The 18,766-nt window shown below is 36.0% G+C and overlaps 1 protein-coding gene across 1 annotated transcript; it reads left to right on the forward strand.

Moving 5' to 3' along the window:
• Positions 1-4,615: 4,615 nt before the first annotated feature.
• On the forward strand, positions 4,616-18,194 carry GZF1 (GDNF inducible zinc finger protein 1). Its single transcript, XM_044660750.1, has 5 exons — positions 4,616-5,952; positions 7,837-7,931; positions 13,248-13,415; positions 15,630-15,787; positions 17,841-18,194. The coding sequence occupies exons 1-5, from the start codon at positions 4,616-4,618 to the stop codon at positions 18,192-18,194; spliced, it is 2,112 nt and encodes a 703-aa protein (XP_044516685.1).
• The last annotated feature ends 572 nt before the right edge of the window (positions 18,195-18,766 follow it).

Below are 18,766 nucleotides of genomic sequence, written 5' to 3' on the forward strand. Positions count from 1 at the left end.
CTATAAGACTTGTATTGATAAAGCTGTTTACATAGCACAATCACATAATTAAACATGATGAGGAAATTTTAAATCCTAGTTCAGCTGTATATATTTTATTTAATGCTATAGTAAGCCTTTTGTTTTTTGGCATTTTTTTTCTTTTAAGAAGTGATGTAAAACTCATCAGAAAAAACAAGTTTGTTTCAAAGAGTTTTAGTTCTTGGAACTTTTATTCACATATAAATGTATGACACTAACAATTCTGTTATATTAAATTCTACATACCATTTGTATAAACTTTACATTTATGTTTATGCTAATATTAAGCTAATTCTAGGGGATGCATATGGCATCATTACATGGATTAATTTATTTGTATATATTTATAGAATGGTTTTTAGAAGCTTTCTGAACATCAAAAACATGAAATCAGTCGTGCAGTGGTAGAATTTAGAGGGTTTTTTAAATGAATAAAAATGGGATGTGAAATTTTACCTTTTGCTTGACTGATGCTGATGTAGTTGTTTTATATTTTGTAAAGGTCTTACTTGAATCTTTAAAATAAGCCAATAATGGGGTTGAATTATGATATGTATTAACAGATAAGCTCTTGCAATGCAAACCAATATTACATAATAGAAAATTATTCATGAATTTATAGTTTTGTAAAAACTTACCAGCAGTTTAGGAAATCACAAAGAACCAGAAATGAAAAACACAAACAATTTTAGTGTCCTCTTTGTATTTTACCATTTCTTTAGCATAATCTGAATCATGTATCATTAAGGTTCATCTAATTCCATAGGGAAACTGTAGCTCAGAGCTTTGCCAAAGGTCACAGAACCTCAAAATATATATGTAATCTACAAACACTATGTTCTCAGTATTTGTGTCTCATATTTGGAAGGAAGTCTTCAAATGGTATTAATTTATTTTCATGAAATCATTATGTTATAGAGCTTTTAGAAAGACCTTTTTCTTCTTTACTGAATAGAATATTTTTTTTATTTAAAGCTATAAACCAGTAGCATTCTTTTCATATAGTTATAACACTATGCCTTTAGGACAGCATGACAGTAGCAAATGCCTTCATCTTTTAGCTAGGTGATAAACATTTCTTGGACTTACTGCTAACTGCACTGCCTCTATAACCAAAGGATCTGACACAAGACAGTTACTGCTTATGTCCAGAGGAAAAACTTTAAGCAAAATGAATTTCATCTTTTTATACAGGTAAGACTAATTAACTGCTTAATTTCAAACAATTTTCCTAAACTGTAATTAGAGTTAACCATGGGAATCAGTGTTCAAAACAAAATATCTAGGTAAGAAGCAAGGGGCTAATTTAGAGGTTTTTAGATTTAAAAAAAACAAAACTTGAATTATCACCACTCTAAATGCAATGGAACATCCATTAGCACTGAAATAAAAAGGCAGGTTATTAAATGTGATTACAAAGTACGAATTATGTGCCTGTCTCATTCTTGGATGGATGCATGATCTCAATCCATTTGCCTCAGATATCCTTTGCAGCTCTTCTATCATACAATATTAACTTCTAGAGGTCAGGACACCATACCTTTTTTCCCCTTTATATCTCAAGAACCAAGCACAACGCCTTGCAGGTACACTGGATAAACTAAATTGTGTTCTTTTAGTTCTCTTCCCATGACCATTACTATTTTCTATTTACCTCTTGTGGTGGGTTATGACTTAACGATTTTGCATTTCCCTATAGCCTTTGAAAGAATGAGTCCGTCAGATTAGGGCATGGTCTTTAAATGCAGATTGAGACCCCTAAACTATCCAAGACTGGATTTGAAACAGATATTTCCCAAGGCAGCCTACACTCTACACTCTCCCAGGATGCATCCTACTTACATTGCTGAGTGCTGAATAAATGTTGGATTAGGTATTAAAAAGGACTCGGTACCTGTGATGTTTGTAGGACATTGAGAAAGGTTTTCAAAGTTTAAAAACTCTGGAGCGTGAGCAACCTCCATTATAGAATTGTTCTGGGTCTTGGCAGGGGCAGGATTTGGTGCCATGGTGATTGAGGACGCAGTGCCAGGAGGCCAGAGTTTAACTTTAGGACTGAGTTGTCAGCCTGTGAGTGGCAGCTTTGCCGGGCGCCGCAAGAAGGCCCTGGGAGTAAGGTTTAAAAACCCTTCGTTTTTAACTTTTTAAACCCTTAGTTTAGCTTGAAGTTGGATTCAGGAGCGCTGCCCTGGGGTCTGGACTGGGTGCCTCACCAGCCCAGAAGGGCTCCTTGAGTACCAGAGGACGCGAGCAGAGTGCCCCTGAGCATAGAAGCTCTTCACCTTTCCTCAAAGGCTCCAGCAGTTGTCTCTGGGGTTGGTGGGAAGGAACTGTAACAGGAGCTACGCGAACTTTACTCTGAGGTAGCAAAAAAGATGCTTGCTAGCAGTCCAGTAGGGCACTCAAGACGTAATCATGAAACTCACGTTCTCCACGTGACCCCTGCGTAGTCCGAGCCATGTGACCCAAGATGGCGTTCTCGAAGTCGCTCTGGTAGTTGCTGTGGGCGGGCGCGGTAGGAAAGGAACTGTGAAAGCGCGCCCCCCACCCCCTTGTCCCCACTGGGGAGCGAGGAGAGGCAGGGGCAACTGCTGGTGAGGGAGTGGCGCGCGCTGTGGAGGGGGCGGAGGGAGCGCCCGGCAGCCAATGAGCTGCAAGCAGAAGGGAGCCGAGCTTCCCGAGTGGCCGCCTCTTTCTTTCCCTTTGCCTTCTCCTCCCCATAACTCTCCTCCCCATATCCCTCCTCCCCGGACCTCGTCCAGGCGGATGTTCGGCGCCGGGTGAGTGTCCCGGCCCCGGCCTCTGAGGCAGTGTCCTAACCGGTTCCGAGTCCCTCCGTCCCGCAGCTGCGGCTTCCCCCTGCTCCTCGGCCCATCTGTGTCGTTGGGGCGCCCCCTTGGGCCTAGGTGAAGGCTTGGGGTTCGGGAGTTCCTGAGGCCAGCGAGGGCAGCCCCTGGGCCGGGGCGGGAGGGACCCGGGTAAGGACGTGCGGCCGGAGAGTAGGGAAATTTCCGGGAATTTAGGCAGCGTTCCCCCTCTCTTCCCAGTGACTACCCCATTCCTGGCCAGCCTGGGCTGGGCAGCCCTGTGGCCAGTCCTCGGCTTCATGTGGTCCGTGATCTGAGTCAGACGCCCGACCCCCTTCTGTGGTGCAGGTGCAAAAACTGTCCCTAGCTAAGGGAGCAGAACCAGATGATCTTCCAACTTTATGTGATCAGGCGTCCTTTTTTTTTTTTTTTTTTTTTTTTTTCTCATCAGCTCCTAAGCCAAGATCTGGAAGCCGCAGGTACATATGGGATGGACTTAGTATTCTTTTCCATGTTCTGCTAATGCCTCTGTCAAAAATCTTGAAGTCAAATGGCCCAGCCAAGGCTTAGCAATGAGAATTTCATACCATTTGTTGGGTTTCCATTAGTTTACTAGGTTTTTATACTTAAGGAAGACAAACATTTATTGAGTACTTGCTATGTGCAAGATGCGATACCAAGATGAAGTCCCTACTCTCAAGGAGCTTACAATCTTACTGGGGTGGTAGGACATATATACAGGTATTTGAACATAAATATGAAGTATCTTAAGTAATATGAGTGGTTAATATGAGTGGTATAAGTAATGTAGAACTTGAGGTAGTATTCTCTATAGTGCAGTTGGGAATACATCATTGAAGGTGTGACATTGCAATTGAAGGAATAATAGCACATAGAAAACTGGAAAAGAGTTGGGGGCGCATTCCAGAAAGAGCAAAGAATAATGTTGTAGCATGCTAGGGGAGATAAACAGGTGGCCTTGGCTGGAGCAAAGAATTTTTATTAGGGAAATAGAAAATAAAGCTAGAAGCAGGTAGACACCAGATTTGTGAATTATTGAATTGGGTGTATCCACGAATGTTAGGATAGAGATTTTTAATTTTATTCTTTAGCAATAGGAAACCCTTGAAGGTTGTTTTAGGAAGATTAATCCGGCATTGTTTGAAAAGGAGTTAGGAGAATTTTGAAGTTGTCCAGGTTTGAAGATGCCTGGATAGCATTGTGGGTAACTATGAAAATGATTTTTTTAATAACCTTAAAGTAGGGATTAATTGGAGGGGGGGATTAATTTCTGCAAGCAGATAAAAATATATGACTAGAATTCATGTTTGGAACCAGTGGTAGAAATCTAGATATATCACTTATGTGTCAAGCAGTGAATGGCAGTTCTTCAAGAAGTTTATAGTGTTTTGGGGAAAGATGACACATAAAGGGATGATATAAAGCAGAAATTATGGTCAAGGGAGTGAAGTGAAGTCCTGCATCAATAATAAGCAGAAGAGCCAGTATAGTTACAGGGGTAGATATGAAGTTTGCAGTGGGGCTGAAGTCCCAGTGGAGTCATCCACATTTAAGGATGATAATTGAGCTCTCAAAGAAGAGTTGAAGGGTGATAGTGATCAGACTGAGTTATGTCTATATGTAAGTGAGCAGGAGAGTGGAAGAACCGTTGAACCTTTTATAGTCTCTATAAAATTAATATGTATAGTTTTTAGTATTTTAATGTCATTAATTGATTCTATTTTAACTAACTTTTCTTTTCAAAGCTGTTTTCAGAAAGAAGAAAGATGGAAAGTGGTGCAGTTCTGCTACAGTCCAAGTCATCACCAATTAATCTTTTGAATGAAATGCATCAATTACGCCTTCTTGGTCACTTGTGTGATGTGACTGTCAGTGTAGAGTATCAAGGTGTTCGAGAAGAATTTATGGCTCATAAAGCTGTATTGGCAGCCACAAGTAAATTTTTTAAGGAGATGTTCCTTAACGAGACAGCCATGGATGGAACAAAGACAAATGTATATTTAAATGAAGTACAGGTTGTTGACTTTGCTTCTTTTCTTGAATTTGTCTATACTGCAAAGGTTCAAGTAGAAGAAGACCGTGTGCAGAGAATGTTGGACATGGCTGAGAAACTGAAGTGTTTAGACTTATCTGAAACTTGTTTTCAGTTAAAGAAACAGATGTTAGAATCAGTACTCTTAGAGCTCCAGAACTTTTCAGAGTCTCAGGAGCCAGGAGAGAATAATGTTTCTCAAACAAATGATGTTATACTTGATTCACAGGCAGCAAGCATAATAGTAGAAGTTCCTAATGATGATAGCCTTTCTGATTCTTCAGATTACCCTGTAGAAAGAAATAGCAATGGTTTAATACCACAGAAAACACAGAGAAAGTCAAAGGACAAAGTAGATAAGAAAAAAGAAGTTATGAAACCCCACTATACTAAAATTAGAAGAGCCAGTGGAAGACTGGCTGGTAGGAAGGTATTTGTAGAAATCCCTAAGAAGAAGTACACAAGGAGACTAAGAGAACAGCAAAAAAATGCTGACGATAATGGAGAGAACAAGGTTCCAGAAGACCAAAGCATACCTGATGTGGAGATGGTGACAAAAAATGTGGAACCAAAGAATGAGGAATGTGATGCCAGCTTTGTGTTGGAGGAAGCTTTGAAAAAAGCTGAGGAAGAGGATGATAAGAAAAAAAGCAACTTTAAGTGTACCATGTGTGAAAAGGAGTTTCTCTATGAGAAGAGTTTCCTGAAACATATCAAACATAACCATGGCATTGCTGCTGAAATCATATATCGTTGTGATACATGCAGCCAGACATTTGCAAACAGATGTAATTTGAAAAGCCATCAGCGCCATGTTCATAGCAGTGAGCGCCATTTCCCCTGTGAACTTTGTGGAAAGAAATTCAAGAGGAAGAAAGATGTTAAAAGGCATATTCTTCAAGTTCATGAAGGTGGAGGGGAGCGCCATCAGTGTCAGCAGTGTGGCAAGGGCTTGAGCTCCAAAACAGCTCTTAGGCTTCATGAACGAACTCATACAGGGGACAAACCATATGGATGCACTGAATGTGAAGCTAAGTTTTCTCAGCCTTCTGCACTGAAAACACACATGAGGTATGAATAGACTTCATTATACTTGTGAAAAAGGTTAAAGGACTGGGTATTCAAGAACACTTTTTAACCTAAAAAAAAAAAAGCATCCTTCTAAAATGAAATATATTTTATTTTCAGATAATGTTTTTATATTTGAAGAAATCAATCCTAAACTATGACTTTGGCTAGAGGTTTTTGCCTGTTTTGAAGTAAGGCCTCTAAAGGCTGAAAGAATAGTTAATTTAGGGTTCAGGGATCTTATTCAGGTTTGAAAATTTGTGGGAGGTATTCCTGTTCTCCACCTGGGAATTGCAGGATCATTTCCACAAGCTTAATGTAAATCAGTAATTCTTAAACTAGGATCCATGAAATTTTTCAGTTAATATTTTGATAAAAATTTAAATATAATTGGTTTTCTTAGTAATCATTTATGTTTTATGTATTTAAAAATATTATTCTAAGATTAGAGGTTCCAGTTACTTCACCAAAAAACTTCCAGAGTGGTTTATTATTCAAATAAGGTTAAGAACTGATCTAACTCATTAAATGTATGCATACTACCTTCCCCCATAGGACCTAGAAAACTTAACAGTGTTGAGAGAGACTGCTTGCTACAGGAGAGGGTATGTGTACTTCTCAGAACACTTGTGCATTACTCTGCATTTCAAAACTAGAAGATCCATAATGACCTAAAGGGGTCCTCCCTCTATGTTTTTTTTAAGAGAGAGTTGGAGCTTATTCTTTTTCTGTAGTTATTAACTGCAATCAAGAGTTAGAGACTATAATTAGGGCTCTTCAGCTCTTTAGAGGCCTCAATGGAGGTACCTGAGGATCTGAGTACACTTTTGCATCAATTCCTCTTTTGAGTTTTAAAATGCTGTTAGCTCAGGGCCTGGCACTTTAAGAAGCCATTAATAAATAAATTTTTGTTGCTTGTTGTTATACAATCTCTACAACTGGGGGAGAGAATGGGACAAATTGTTTTTGAGTATATTCAAGTTGAAGAAATCTAAAATTAACAATTCTTTTGGCATTTAAAAAAAATCCAGAGTTTTCCTAATGCCTCATATCTATAGGTAAATTAGTGACAAACAAAATCCTTATAATTACCCTCATCTCCAGGAACCTAATTCTGAGGCAGAGAATTGACATTCAGAGTAGGTTAGGAAAGGAAATACTATTCATCCAAGCTTTTTTGGGGGGAAGAAAGATGAGGAAGTATAATAGTTATAGCCTCATAATGCATACATATTTGTTTTCTAATAATAATAGGTTTGTGTGTCCTTTTAGGGTCATTTCCCCCTTTTTTGATCATGAAATTTATGATTGGTGCTGTGGTACATAAAAATGAGGTGCTATTGAACATTTCTGAATAGTTTGGAAATATGTGACAAGTTATCAAAACATGGTTCCTTAGAAAAGGAAATATTATACTATTTATTTTGAGAATTAGAAATTTTATGGCAACTAAAAAATAGTTCCTTAGAAATTTATTGTTGATTATGCTGCATGGAGATTTTTAATGTTATAACTTGATGTAGCAATTATTTCACAGTTTATAAAAGCTTATTAAAACTATTTGCTAAGCTAGAACTATATGAAGACATGATCTCTACAAATATATTTTAAGATAAGATGAACCAGTAGATAAATGAAAATTCATAATGTTCATAAAATTATCAGATAATCATTCTAGTATCAGGTTTTAATTTATGAAGATGATAGCTCTATTTTCTTTGAATTTTCATTAATCTGCTAAAGATTTTCATCAAGAAATTTACTTCAAGAAGCTTGGAATGGGAGGCACTTTAGTTTGAAATATATATATTTTGAGAGAGGGAGGAAGGGAGGAATGAACTTAGAAATAAAAACATTCTGAATTATAACGGGATATTGTAATTTCAGAATTCATACAGGTGAAAAACCTTTTGTCTGTGATGAATGTGGTGCAAGATTCACTCAAAACCACATGCTGATATATCATAAAAGATGTCATACAGGTAAGTTCTTACGCTGTCAATGTCATACCTATAAGAGAAAAAGCCACAGAATCAATGAATGCTAGGACTGAAAGAGAATTTAAAAATGGTGTAGTACACCCCTTAGTTTTACTGATGGCTAAAGAGGACCAAAAGAATTAAGTGAATTGCCTTAAGCATACAAATTGAGCACCAAGACAAACTTAGATTTTCTGATTTCAAATGTTCATTACAATACTACAGCTACCCACTTATTTAGACATTTACAATTTGCTAATTTAATACTATTTAGAACTTTTTCCAGTTGAAGTATACACACTAGAGAATTTAATTAAGAATCTAAAAAAAACTAATGATGGTCTGTGAAATTGTTTATTTCCTTTACCTGTAAAATAATTTCTCTAAGTCTTATGTCATATAACCCAAGTAAAAAATGAAATTAGAAGAAAGATGAATGAAGTTTCCATTACCATAATATTTAGTTTATTAAAACATGTAACTTGATGATCCACTTCAGTATCTTTGCCAAGAAGACCTCAAATGGGATCACCAAAAGTCAAATGTGACAATTGAGCAACAACAATTTCACATCAAGATGCCCTGGTTAAAAGTCAAAAGTTTAGGTTAGGAGTAGGGACACTGGGTATGAAGAAGGGAAAAGGCGAATGGATGATATATTAGATTTAAATGTAAAATGTACATGTTCATGTTTAATTTTTATTTTAATGACAAATTTCACCAAAAAAACAGGACTCCTCTGATAGACATTGTAGTTTGGCAATTTTTTTTGTTTTGGAATTTTATTTGGTTTATGATATCTCAGTCTCTCAGCTATAAAAATGATTTGAATTGAGGAATGATAAACATTTTGTTCTATTTTTTTTATGTATAGTTTGCTTTAATTTTGAATTACATGATAAATTCAACATGTTTGACTATACTTCCTTCTAGTTTTCCTTCTATTCCCAATAAAATCCCAAATGTTTTATGTCTTCTGAAGTGGAAGTTATTTGTGATGAATTTTTCTAGCTAGGTTTTGTTAAAAATATACAGAAATGCATATGCTTATGTTTTTAAAGTGTTCATATACCTTTTCCTTTTGAGCGGTGGTCATTAGCGTCTCAGTCTGTCCAACCCCTCCTAAATTGAGGAATAAAAGAAAAATTCTTTCTTTTTCATTTCTTCTCCTCTACCTTTTTCTTCTTTCCTTCCTCCCTCTCTTTTAAAATTTGTTATACTCTTTATAGCATATTAACCAATATAAATATTTTGAACATAAACTAAAATAACATAATACATAAAAATGATAAGAAATAATAGATAACATTTGTATAGTGCTTTGGGGTTTTCAAAGTGCTTTTCATATATTGTCATTTGATCCTCACAGCAACCCTTTGAGGTAAACACTAATAAATCCTCCTTTTTACAATGAGGGAATTGGGGCAAAGCTTAAGTGACATGCCTAGTCATACCAGTAGTAAGTTTCTGTAAGAGAATTTGAATTTTTTTTTAACTCCCAAGTCCTGTACCACCTAGCTCCCTAATAATAACATGTTGGTGGGCTTTTTTTTGTTGAAATATGATGTCTTTGACACTACTGATGATACTTTCTTAAATACTCTTTTTTTTCTTACTCTGTTCCTTCCCTTCTCCCCTCTAGTGAGGGGGAAGGCCCTAATATATACATGTACATTCCAGGTCTGAAAATGTATGTCTCTTTTCATATTTTAAGTTCATAACCTTTCTGGCAAGAGATATATGATATGGTTCATCTGAATTATTTTGGATTCTTAGTTTATCATTGTATTAATTAGCATTCTAAAAAAGTTTTCCATAATACTTTCCATAATGTTTTATATAGATTATTCTTCTAGTTTTGCTTTTTATTCTTTATACAGTCATAGGAGTATTCCTAGTTTCCTCCGAAACTATACATTTTGTTATTTCTTTTGGCATAATATTGTATTTTATTAATATACTACAAATAATTTCAGCCATTCTTCAAATAGGACACTCCTTTAGTTTTCAGTTTTTGGCTACCAAAAAGCTCCCTTAGGTATTCTTGTACATATAGCTCTTTTTACCTTTTTCTTTGATCTCTTTGGAGTTTATGCTACTAGTAGTATTTTGAAGTAAAAAGGGTGTGCATATAATAGTTTTAGGGGCATAGTTCCAAGTTACATTCTAAAAGAGCTATAATATTTCACAGCTCCTCCATCAGTACCCCTCAGACGTTTTTTGATTTTCCTCTTTTGTCATCTTTGCAGCCCTGTAGTTTTGAAATGGAATCTTAAAGTTGCTTTATTTGCATTTCTATAATCATTACTTTTTAGAACACTTTTCAGAGGATTTCTTTCTTTGAAAACTGCTTGTTTGACCATTTACCTTTTGGGTATCATTTTATCATGTATTTGAAACAGTTCCTTATAATGTTGAATGTTAGACTTTTATCATATAAACTTACTGCAAGTGATTTTTTCTAGTTACTTGTTTGCCTTCTGATTTTAGTGACATTGCTATTGTTTGTACAAAAGCTTAAATTTCACTTATTCAAAATTGTCCGTCTTTTGTGATTGTTTTTCATGTTTAGTCATGAATTTAACTGTCCCTCTATCCATAAATCTGAAAGGCAATTTTTTACCTTGCTCCTTGAATTTGTTGATGATGTAACCTTTTTATATATTTCTGTATGTGCATCTGTAATTTATTTTAGTATATAGCGTGAGATGTTGTTTTAAGTCTGATTTCTGCCAGCCTGTTTTCAGTAACTTTTGTCAAATATAGTAAGTCACTTTGGCAATAATTGAGATTGTTGGGTTTATGAACACTATGCTAATTTGTTTGCTCCTATGTATTTCATACATAACCTGTTCCACTGACTGACCTTTTTTTAAAACCAGAATGAAATCATGTTGATGATTTTTATACTGGTAGAACTCTTCTTCCCATTTTTTTTTCATTATTACCCTTAAAGTTCTTGACCTTTTTTCCTCCTTTCATGATTACTTTCTAGACCTATAAAACTATTTCTTTGGGTACAGCACTAAATAAGGAAATTAATTTAGATAGTATTATAATTTTGTTATATGAGTTAAACTCACCCATGAGGAATTAATGTTTCTAATTATTTGGGTCTGTTTTTATTTTCTCCAAAGAGTATAGTTCCTTAGTGAATCTTGGTAGATACCCTCCCAAATTACAATTTCTTTGGTTACTTTGATTAGGATTTCTCTTTCTAGCTCTTCTTGCTGAGTTTTTTGGTAATTACAGAAATTTTAATGATTTGTGTAGATTTATATCCTGCAACTTTGCCGGTTAGTTTTGTTTAAATTATTAGTTGATTCTTTAAGATTTTCATGAACATACCACTTTATTATGTGCCAAAAAGTGTTCTTTTGGTTCTCTCTTTGCCTATGTTTATTAAGTTTCTTTTTGTTTTATTATTATAACTAGCATTTCTGGCATTATTATATAGAACTCATGATAATGTGTATAAGGAGTGGGCTAACACTCATGTGGGGCTAGCAGCTCCCCTTTCTGTCTTAGAGGAATGCTTATTGATTTATAGAACCTATCTGTATCCTAAGGCTATTGATAGTAGACCAGCTATAGCATTCCTCCTGGCCCCTAGGAAGGAATGAGACCCCTTCTTAATTGTATAAGGATGGGCAAGGATGGATATTATATTTCTTAGACTTAGCTTAAGGACTTAAAGATAACACCAGATGTCTTGGTATTTTCCTAGGAGCTGAAGGTATAGTAGATAACAGTTTTTACCATTAATTATAACTTTAAGCTAACTCACAGGGAAACTAAACTTATGTAACTCAGAAATTGTCCATTGTTTGAGTCCACTTGCAAGGTTAGATATAGTGGACCACATTCCCTGGTGTCTATTTGCAATCCTCAAAGATCACAGATTTCCTTGAGATGAAAATAAAACAGTGATTATTAGGAGAAATGAATTTCAAAACTTTAATTCATTACAAGCCAGCTGAATTTCTGAACTATGTCTAGAGGTAAACATTACTTAGGCAGTTTATAAGACAAAATCAATTGACTGTAAATAGGATCAATAAAAAAATTCTATTTTACATCACTTTAATTTCTGAAGTCATTTTCCTTTTATGTCATCTTTGCCAATGGGTGTGATGAGTGTGAAATGGAACCTTTTGTATTTCACTTCTGTCTTAATCTTCATGACCTCATTGAGATTTTCTTGGCAAAGATGATGAAGTGGTTTGCCATTTCCTTCTCCACTCATTTGACAGATGAGGAAACTGAGGCAAATTGGTTCAGTGACTTGCCCAGGGACACATGACTAGGAAATATCTGAGCTTGGATTTGAACTTGTCCTCCTAACTGCACAGCCTGCACTCTGTCCACTGTGCCACCTAGCTGCCCAAGAAATGGAACCTTAGAGTTGTTTCAGTTTTCATTTCTTTAGTAATGATTTGGAGCATTTTTTTTTCTAATATGGTTATTGACTTTTTGAATTACTTACCTTTGAAAATTACTCATCCTTATCCTTTGATCTTTTTTGTCAGTTGGATAATGTTTTGGATAAATGTTTTGGATAAAAAAACATTTGTCAGTTGGATAATGTTTTGGTTAAAATAATAGATAATTTTGTTTTTGTATATCTCTATATCAGAAATTTATAATTCTTTTATTTGAGGGTACTTAAAAATCAGAAACTGAAACTGGCTACCTCTAATTCAGATCTTCTTATCCCAAGGTCTAAGAACTTTTTTTTTTAATATGTTATAGCTATATTTCAATGTAATTGGTTTCCTTTGTAGTTTGATATATTTTATTCTGTTCATTTTTAAACTTTGGAGAAGCCCACAAATTTCAGCCTGCCAAAAGAGTCTCTGATTCAACAAGATTTGAGAGCTTCTACTTTAGTAGAATCTTGATTTAAGTTTGGTTAACTCTTACACACTGGCTTTACCAATTATCAGCTCATTTACTTGCAGTTTTTATTATGCAATAGTATAGGCCAGTGATGGTGAACCTTTTAGAGACTGAGTGCTCAAACTGTACTCTCAGGCACATGTGAGCCTCCCCCTTACCCCAGATAGAGGCAAGAGGAAGTGTTCCCATTGGGCTGCTGGGTAGAGAGGCGGGTAAAGTGAGAAATGTCTTCAGGTGTGGTAGAGAGAGAGGGGAGCAGCCCTCTCTGGCACATGTGGAATAATAGGTTTGCCATACAGATATAGGTTGTTAGCAGTGATGACTTTTAGAAATATATGTTGGTATTTAACCCATTTGTTTCTTCTTCTTTATGTATTTTAGTGTAAGTTTTTATTACAATCCGTTTCATATTTCATGTAGGGGAAAGACCTTTTATGTGTGAAACATGCGGCAAAAGTTTTGCTTCTAAGGAATATTTGAAGCATCACAATCGAATCCACACAGGATCTAAACCCTTTAAATGTGAAGTTTGCTTCAGGACATTTGCACAAAGGAATTCACTTTATCAACATATCAAAGTTCATACAGGTATGACCTGAACTTCTGTTGGAAAGGGAATTATTTTTCAAGAAGAGTGTCCTCAGTTTACAAATGGGTTGTGTCCCCAGACATGCATATAGATTTGTTTTTTGGGATTTGAAAAATTTTTTTCCCCACAAAAAATAATGTTCTTTGTTGCAGTATGGTTCTCAGTCTAGCTTTCATCCTACTTGTAAAGTACTAGTAGGCATACTACTATACCAAAATACATATAGAACTTAATTTCCCCATGTGGTCATTTTAAGAAGAGTGGAAGATACTTCTAGAATTTGGGGCTCCAGGCACCCTTCTTTCCTTTCCCTTTCAGTAGAGATCCACATTCCCCTCTTTCAGCCCTTCTCATTTTCTAGAAACAGTCCAAAGCTCTAATCTAGGGTTGTAGGAGTTGTATTCCTTTCTATTTTCCCTCATCGGTGCTATTCCTTCTGTATTGATTTCTTTTGGCACTATTGCCAGAGCTTGGATAAGCATTTGTTTAATGTAGATAGAGTTGGAAAATGCTATCTCTTGGGTTAAAAGTTTTGATCCTTTGCTATTGCAAAAGCAATTTGATTTATTACAAAATTAAGTAATTGTACATGAAGATTGGAATTTTCTGGAGATGGGTGTGGAAGGCTAGATCTTAATACCATCACCAGAGAAGAGTGGAAGGAGGTGAGTTCCTATGGCTATAGCCAGGGTTGTTAATCATTCTGAAATCCAAGTTTATATGAGTCTTCATCTAATGAAATAGCCTCACTAGTTTGGAACTTGAAAAAATGCTAAGCTATTTCAGTGGGAATATTAATTATAGTTTTTGTCTAGACAAGTGATGGGCAAACTACCGCCTGCAAGCCAGATGCAGCCCCCTGAAATGTTCTGCGGGACATTATTCCTAATTTGATGAATACAATGAGTAGGATACAATATAATGAAACTTCTAAAGAGTTGCCTTAGAAACAGACTGACAGACAAGCGTTTCCTTTCCTTTGGCCCCCTCTTTAAAAAGTTTGCCCATCACTGGTCTAGACTAATTATTTCATCAGTGTAAAGAGCTCCCAGTGTGAAAGCTCCCTCCAATTATGCATATCAGCAACTCATCTGAAACTTAAAATTCTAAAGAGTTGCTTGGGGGCCACTGAGAGGTTGTGATTCTGTTTAGACTCCCCTATATCTCAGAGATAAGATGAACCTTTGTCCTCCAAGGTTGGCTCTTCATTCACTAATGGGAGAGAGTGTTAAAATGCCATTTTTACATTTAGTGTCTCCTGACTTCTCATGTGGCTGGAAATGGAAGAATCAATCAGAGTAGTAATTAATCCAACATGGAAATAGGAAGTTTGACTTCTCTTTTCATGGATAATCATAATGAGAGTTGGTATTCTTATGTATTTAGGATTTTTACCAACTGCTCAAATATGTGGAATATTTTGAGTAGGTATATGGAAAAGAAAATGTTATGATTTATTAGTTGTAGGTATCTGTTATCTGTCCATCTGTCTATCCTTCCATTCATTCTTCTATCTAGAGTTTATAGAGTATCTATAATTTTATCAGGCAACACCCTGATGGGCAATTTCTTCTACCAGTGCAAATTGGTACCTTTTCTATGATGAAGTCCTAGGATGGTGATGACAGACCTCTTAGAGACCATTTGCCCAAACTGCACCCCTCACACCACATGTGAGACTCCTTACCCCAGATGGGAGAAGACAGCCCCCTCCTGCACAAGTGCCATAGGTTTGCCAACACAGCTCTGGGCTGTTACCTAGAACTCTGAGAAGTTTAGTGACTCTCCAGAGTCACTCAGCCAGGATGGGTGAGAGGGCTGGGCTTTGTACCCAGCTCTTGTAGAGAGTCCAAGGTCAGCTCTCCACTCTGCCATGGATACTCATATATATAGCAAAAGAAACCCAGTTATTTGGTAGTTTTTGTTTTTGAATGTTTTCCACTACAAACTTTTAACAGTGATTTGGCTAATAGAACTAATGTTTCCTGTAGATAATATGCCCCCTTTTGGCACTTGTGGTCTTGATTCAAGATGCTTGGTATAATTTTATTTAGTAATTAAGTTGGAATTGATGAGATTCCTGGCTTTCTTCAATGTCGTATCCTAGAGGACATCATAATTTGAAAAATAGACCTTCAAGTGAGTGCTTAGTAAATGATTTCTGTGTTTGACAGTAGAAAAGTCATCAATGAATCTTGTGTATCTTTTTTCAGGGGAACGTCCATATTGTTGTGATCAATGTGGAAAACAATTCACACAGCTTAATGCCTTGCAGCGTCATCATCGAATCCACACAGGAGAGAAGCCATTCATGTGCAATGCATGTGGTCGTACATTCACAGACAAGTCCACTCTGCGGCGGCACACTTCAGTAAGGAGGAATGTGTGATTTACGTGTTCCCGTTCACCTGCTCCTGTCCCTTATTCTTTTAAATATTTTTTCAGTTCAGTGAATTAGTGCATCTTAACTAAAGTTAAGATTATTTCACAATAATATTGTAAAAGTTTTAATTAGCTTCTAGCCAGACTTTTCAGTTCTCTTGTTTTTTTTAAGGAGAGGAATAAGTGGTGCAATAACCTCAAGGCCAAGAATGGACTCTCTTATATTTGTCCAGTATAAGCTGCCCCCCTAAGATGAAATCTTTTTGAAAGGAAAAAAAAATATTTGCCTAGAAATAATTATAAAAAAATATTACATTAAAATATTGCCTGTTTGAGCTGTTGTGATTCTGAAAGTATAGAAATGAGTTATTGCACTGAAATATAAAATATAGAAAGCTAAAGGCAATGAACTTAGGAAAGTGGGGAAATTTAGAATAGTGAAATGTCAGAAATTGAAAGTGAAAGTATTAAGAAATACTTTAAACTTAAAAGATTAAAACAAAAACTACTAGCTTTATGTGAACTGTTTTTAAATTGCTCAAATATATTTCATGCAGTTTCATGGAATATATAACAACTGTCAGATTCCTCTGTATTTCAAACAAGAGCCTTAACTTAATAACTAGCAAAAAGTGGCAGATTGAGGATTTCTAAGTTCTATCACCCTCCACTTTATTTTGATTAATGTTCTTCTACATCAGGAACATTCTGTTCAGATTAAGTGTAACAGTTATTCTTCATCAAGGAAGGGGATGCTAGTAACATGTATTTTTGGAAAGAAATATCTTGTCAAGCTCTCCTCCCTCACTGATGTGGTGACAATAAGATAAACTGATGATATTTGCTTCCTCTTCTGGTTTCCCCCCACCCCTCTACCCCTAAATCCCTTCTACAACCCTAGAACATCCTTTCATTCTGTTCACCATGTTATGTCGGCTATAGATTTAGAAGATAACTTCTGGGAATTGAGTACAAATCCTTCTCTCCACCATTGTGACCAAGCTTTCTGAGGTCTGTCCCCAACTAACAACTTTCTGAGAGAGATTGCTTGGACTCTGGAACTTATTTTGTTACTGAGGAGACTGACACAAATAGGTCATTCTCACTTGCTCTTTCTCTCTCCTAATGTCACGTCTGCTTCTCTCTCTCCCATTTCTTTTTTATGCTCTACGATGCTGAAGTCCATTTCCCTACCTGTATAGTTTCTAGCAGCAGCTCTAGGACCATCTATAAATGGGAAAGGGAGTCCAGCTTCTTTGAGTAACTGTATTCCCAGAGGCTTCCATTATCCATCTCCAATTTTCTTCTAGGATCAGGAATATAAGGGAAAGAGATTTCAAGGTCTTTGCAGTAGGATCACTGTTGATAAGGGGGTGGGTCAGAGGTGGTCTTTGTTACTGGGTGTGTGCAAGCAGAAGTTATCCGTCTCCCCTGAGCAACAAAATCATGTTGTTAGTGCTTATACTGGTGCTGGGGGTGAAAACAGTGAAGCTTAAAGCTGTATCTCTGACATTAAGAGCTTCATTATAAGCTTTACTTAAGATTTATATAAGATCGGTTGGGGGATGTGGCGAGTTTCATTACCTATACTTGGTCTAACAGAACAGTTTTCTTTATACAGTATTAAGGAAAATGGTAATACATGATTAGTTACTTACAACTTTTTAATAAAGATGATGACAATGTTAGTAGGTTGGTATAAATCTTTTAAATTATGCTTATAGTTCTTGCCTGGTGTTTTTAGGACAGATTAACTTGGGATCTATTTGCTTCATTTCTGTTTTCATGTGGCCTGGAACAGCAAACAGGTTAACTTCTTTTGTGTTTTGTTTTGCTTTTTTCCAAGGATCCTTAAGCATTTTCTGATTTGTACTAGATCAGTTTTTGTAGAGAGAAAAACCAAAGTACAGTAGAATTCCAGTTTAAGCAGAGACACTAATAGTTTGAAAGGCTAGATCCTTAAAGAAATATCCAATTCAAGAGTTTTTAAAAAGTGATTCCTTAAATTATTTAATGATGATGTTTGTGTGTTTTCTTTGTAGATTCATGATAAGAATACACCATGGAAATCTTTTCTTGTTATTGTAGAAGGTTCACCCAAGAATGAAGACAGCCATAAAACTGAGCAAATGGATGAGGACTATCCATCATCCAAAATATCAGAAAAGCTACTCTCATTTGCAGAAAATGGCCACTTTCAGAACTTGACTGTTGTCCAAGGAGCTCTGACTGCTTTACATGAAAACATTCCTACTACAGACCTGGACTGCAAATCAGATGATCCTGTAGTTCCCCAGGAAGCCCTCATAGCTACCACATTAAGTGATCTTACAGTACTTCATACACAGACAGACTCAATTCAGCCATCACTCCATGTTTTGTCAAACATAGAATGATCACTTCAAGTTGTTTGCTGAGAAAATCCAACATAGGAGAAACTTCTTTGAATACACATTGTGCTCAGATCCATGCCAATAGCATAGACATAGAATTTCCAGTGGGCATACAAACAAAAGATGGGCTTTTGTGGATGACATACCCAGATTTTCCTGAAATCCCTAGTACTTGTACATATTTATCAAATCATTTTTTAAATTCTCACTTTTCAGACCCTGATTTACATGATCTGTACTTTACTCAACAGTTAAGATTCTACTTTGAGTAGATGTTATATTTATTCTAAGGCTTGATTATTCTTATTTTTAACAAAGTACAGATAGCCTCTTTTGAACATAGTTTTTACCCACTATGTGTACCATTCCAGTTTCTTAATTTCCTATGGGTAGGTCCTTTGCAACCTTTTCATTGTCTCTCAATCCACCCTAACTTTCTGTGTGGATATATTCAAATGATAGTCTTAGGATATTTTTTCCAATTGAGTTGATTCTGAAATAATGTTGGGACCATATTTTTCCAAGTGTCTTCTCTGATAAATCAGGCCAAGTAATAGGAGCTTTGTGATCATTGA

This window comes from Gracilinanus agilis, chromosome 2, assembly GCF_016433145.1.
Source record: "Gracilinanus agilis isolate LMUSP501 chromosome 2, AgileGrace, whole genome shotgun sequence".
Classification (NCBI taxonomy): domain Eukaryota; kingdom Metazoa; phylum Chordata; class Mammalia; order Didelphimorphia; family Didelphidae; genus Gracilinanus; species Gracilinanus agilis.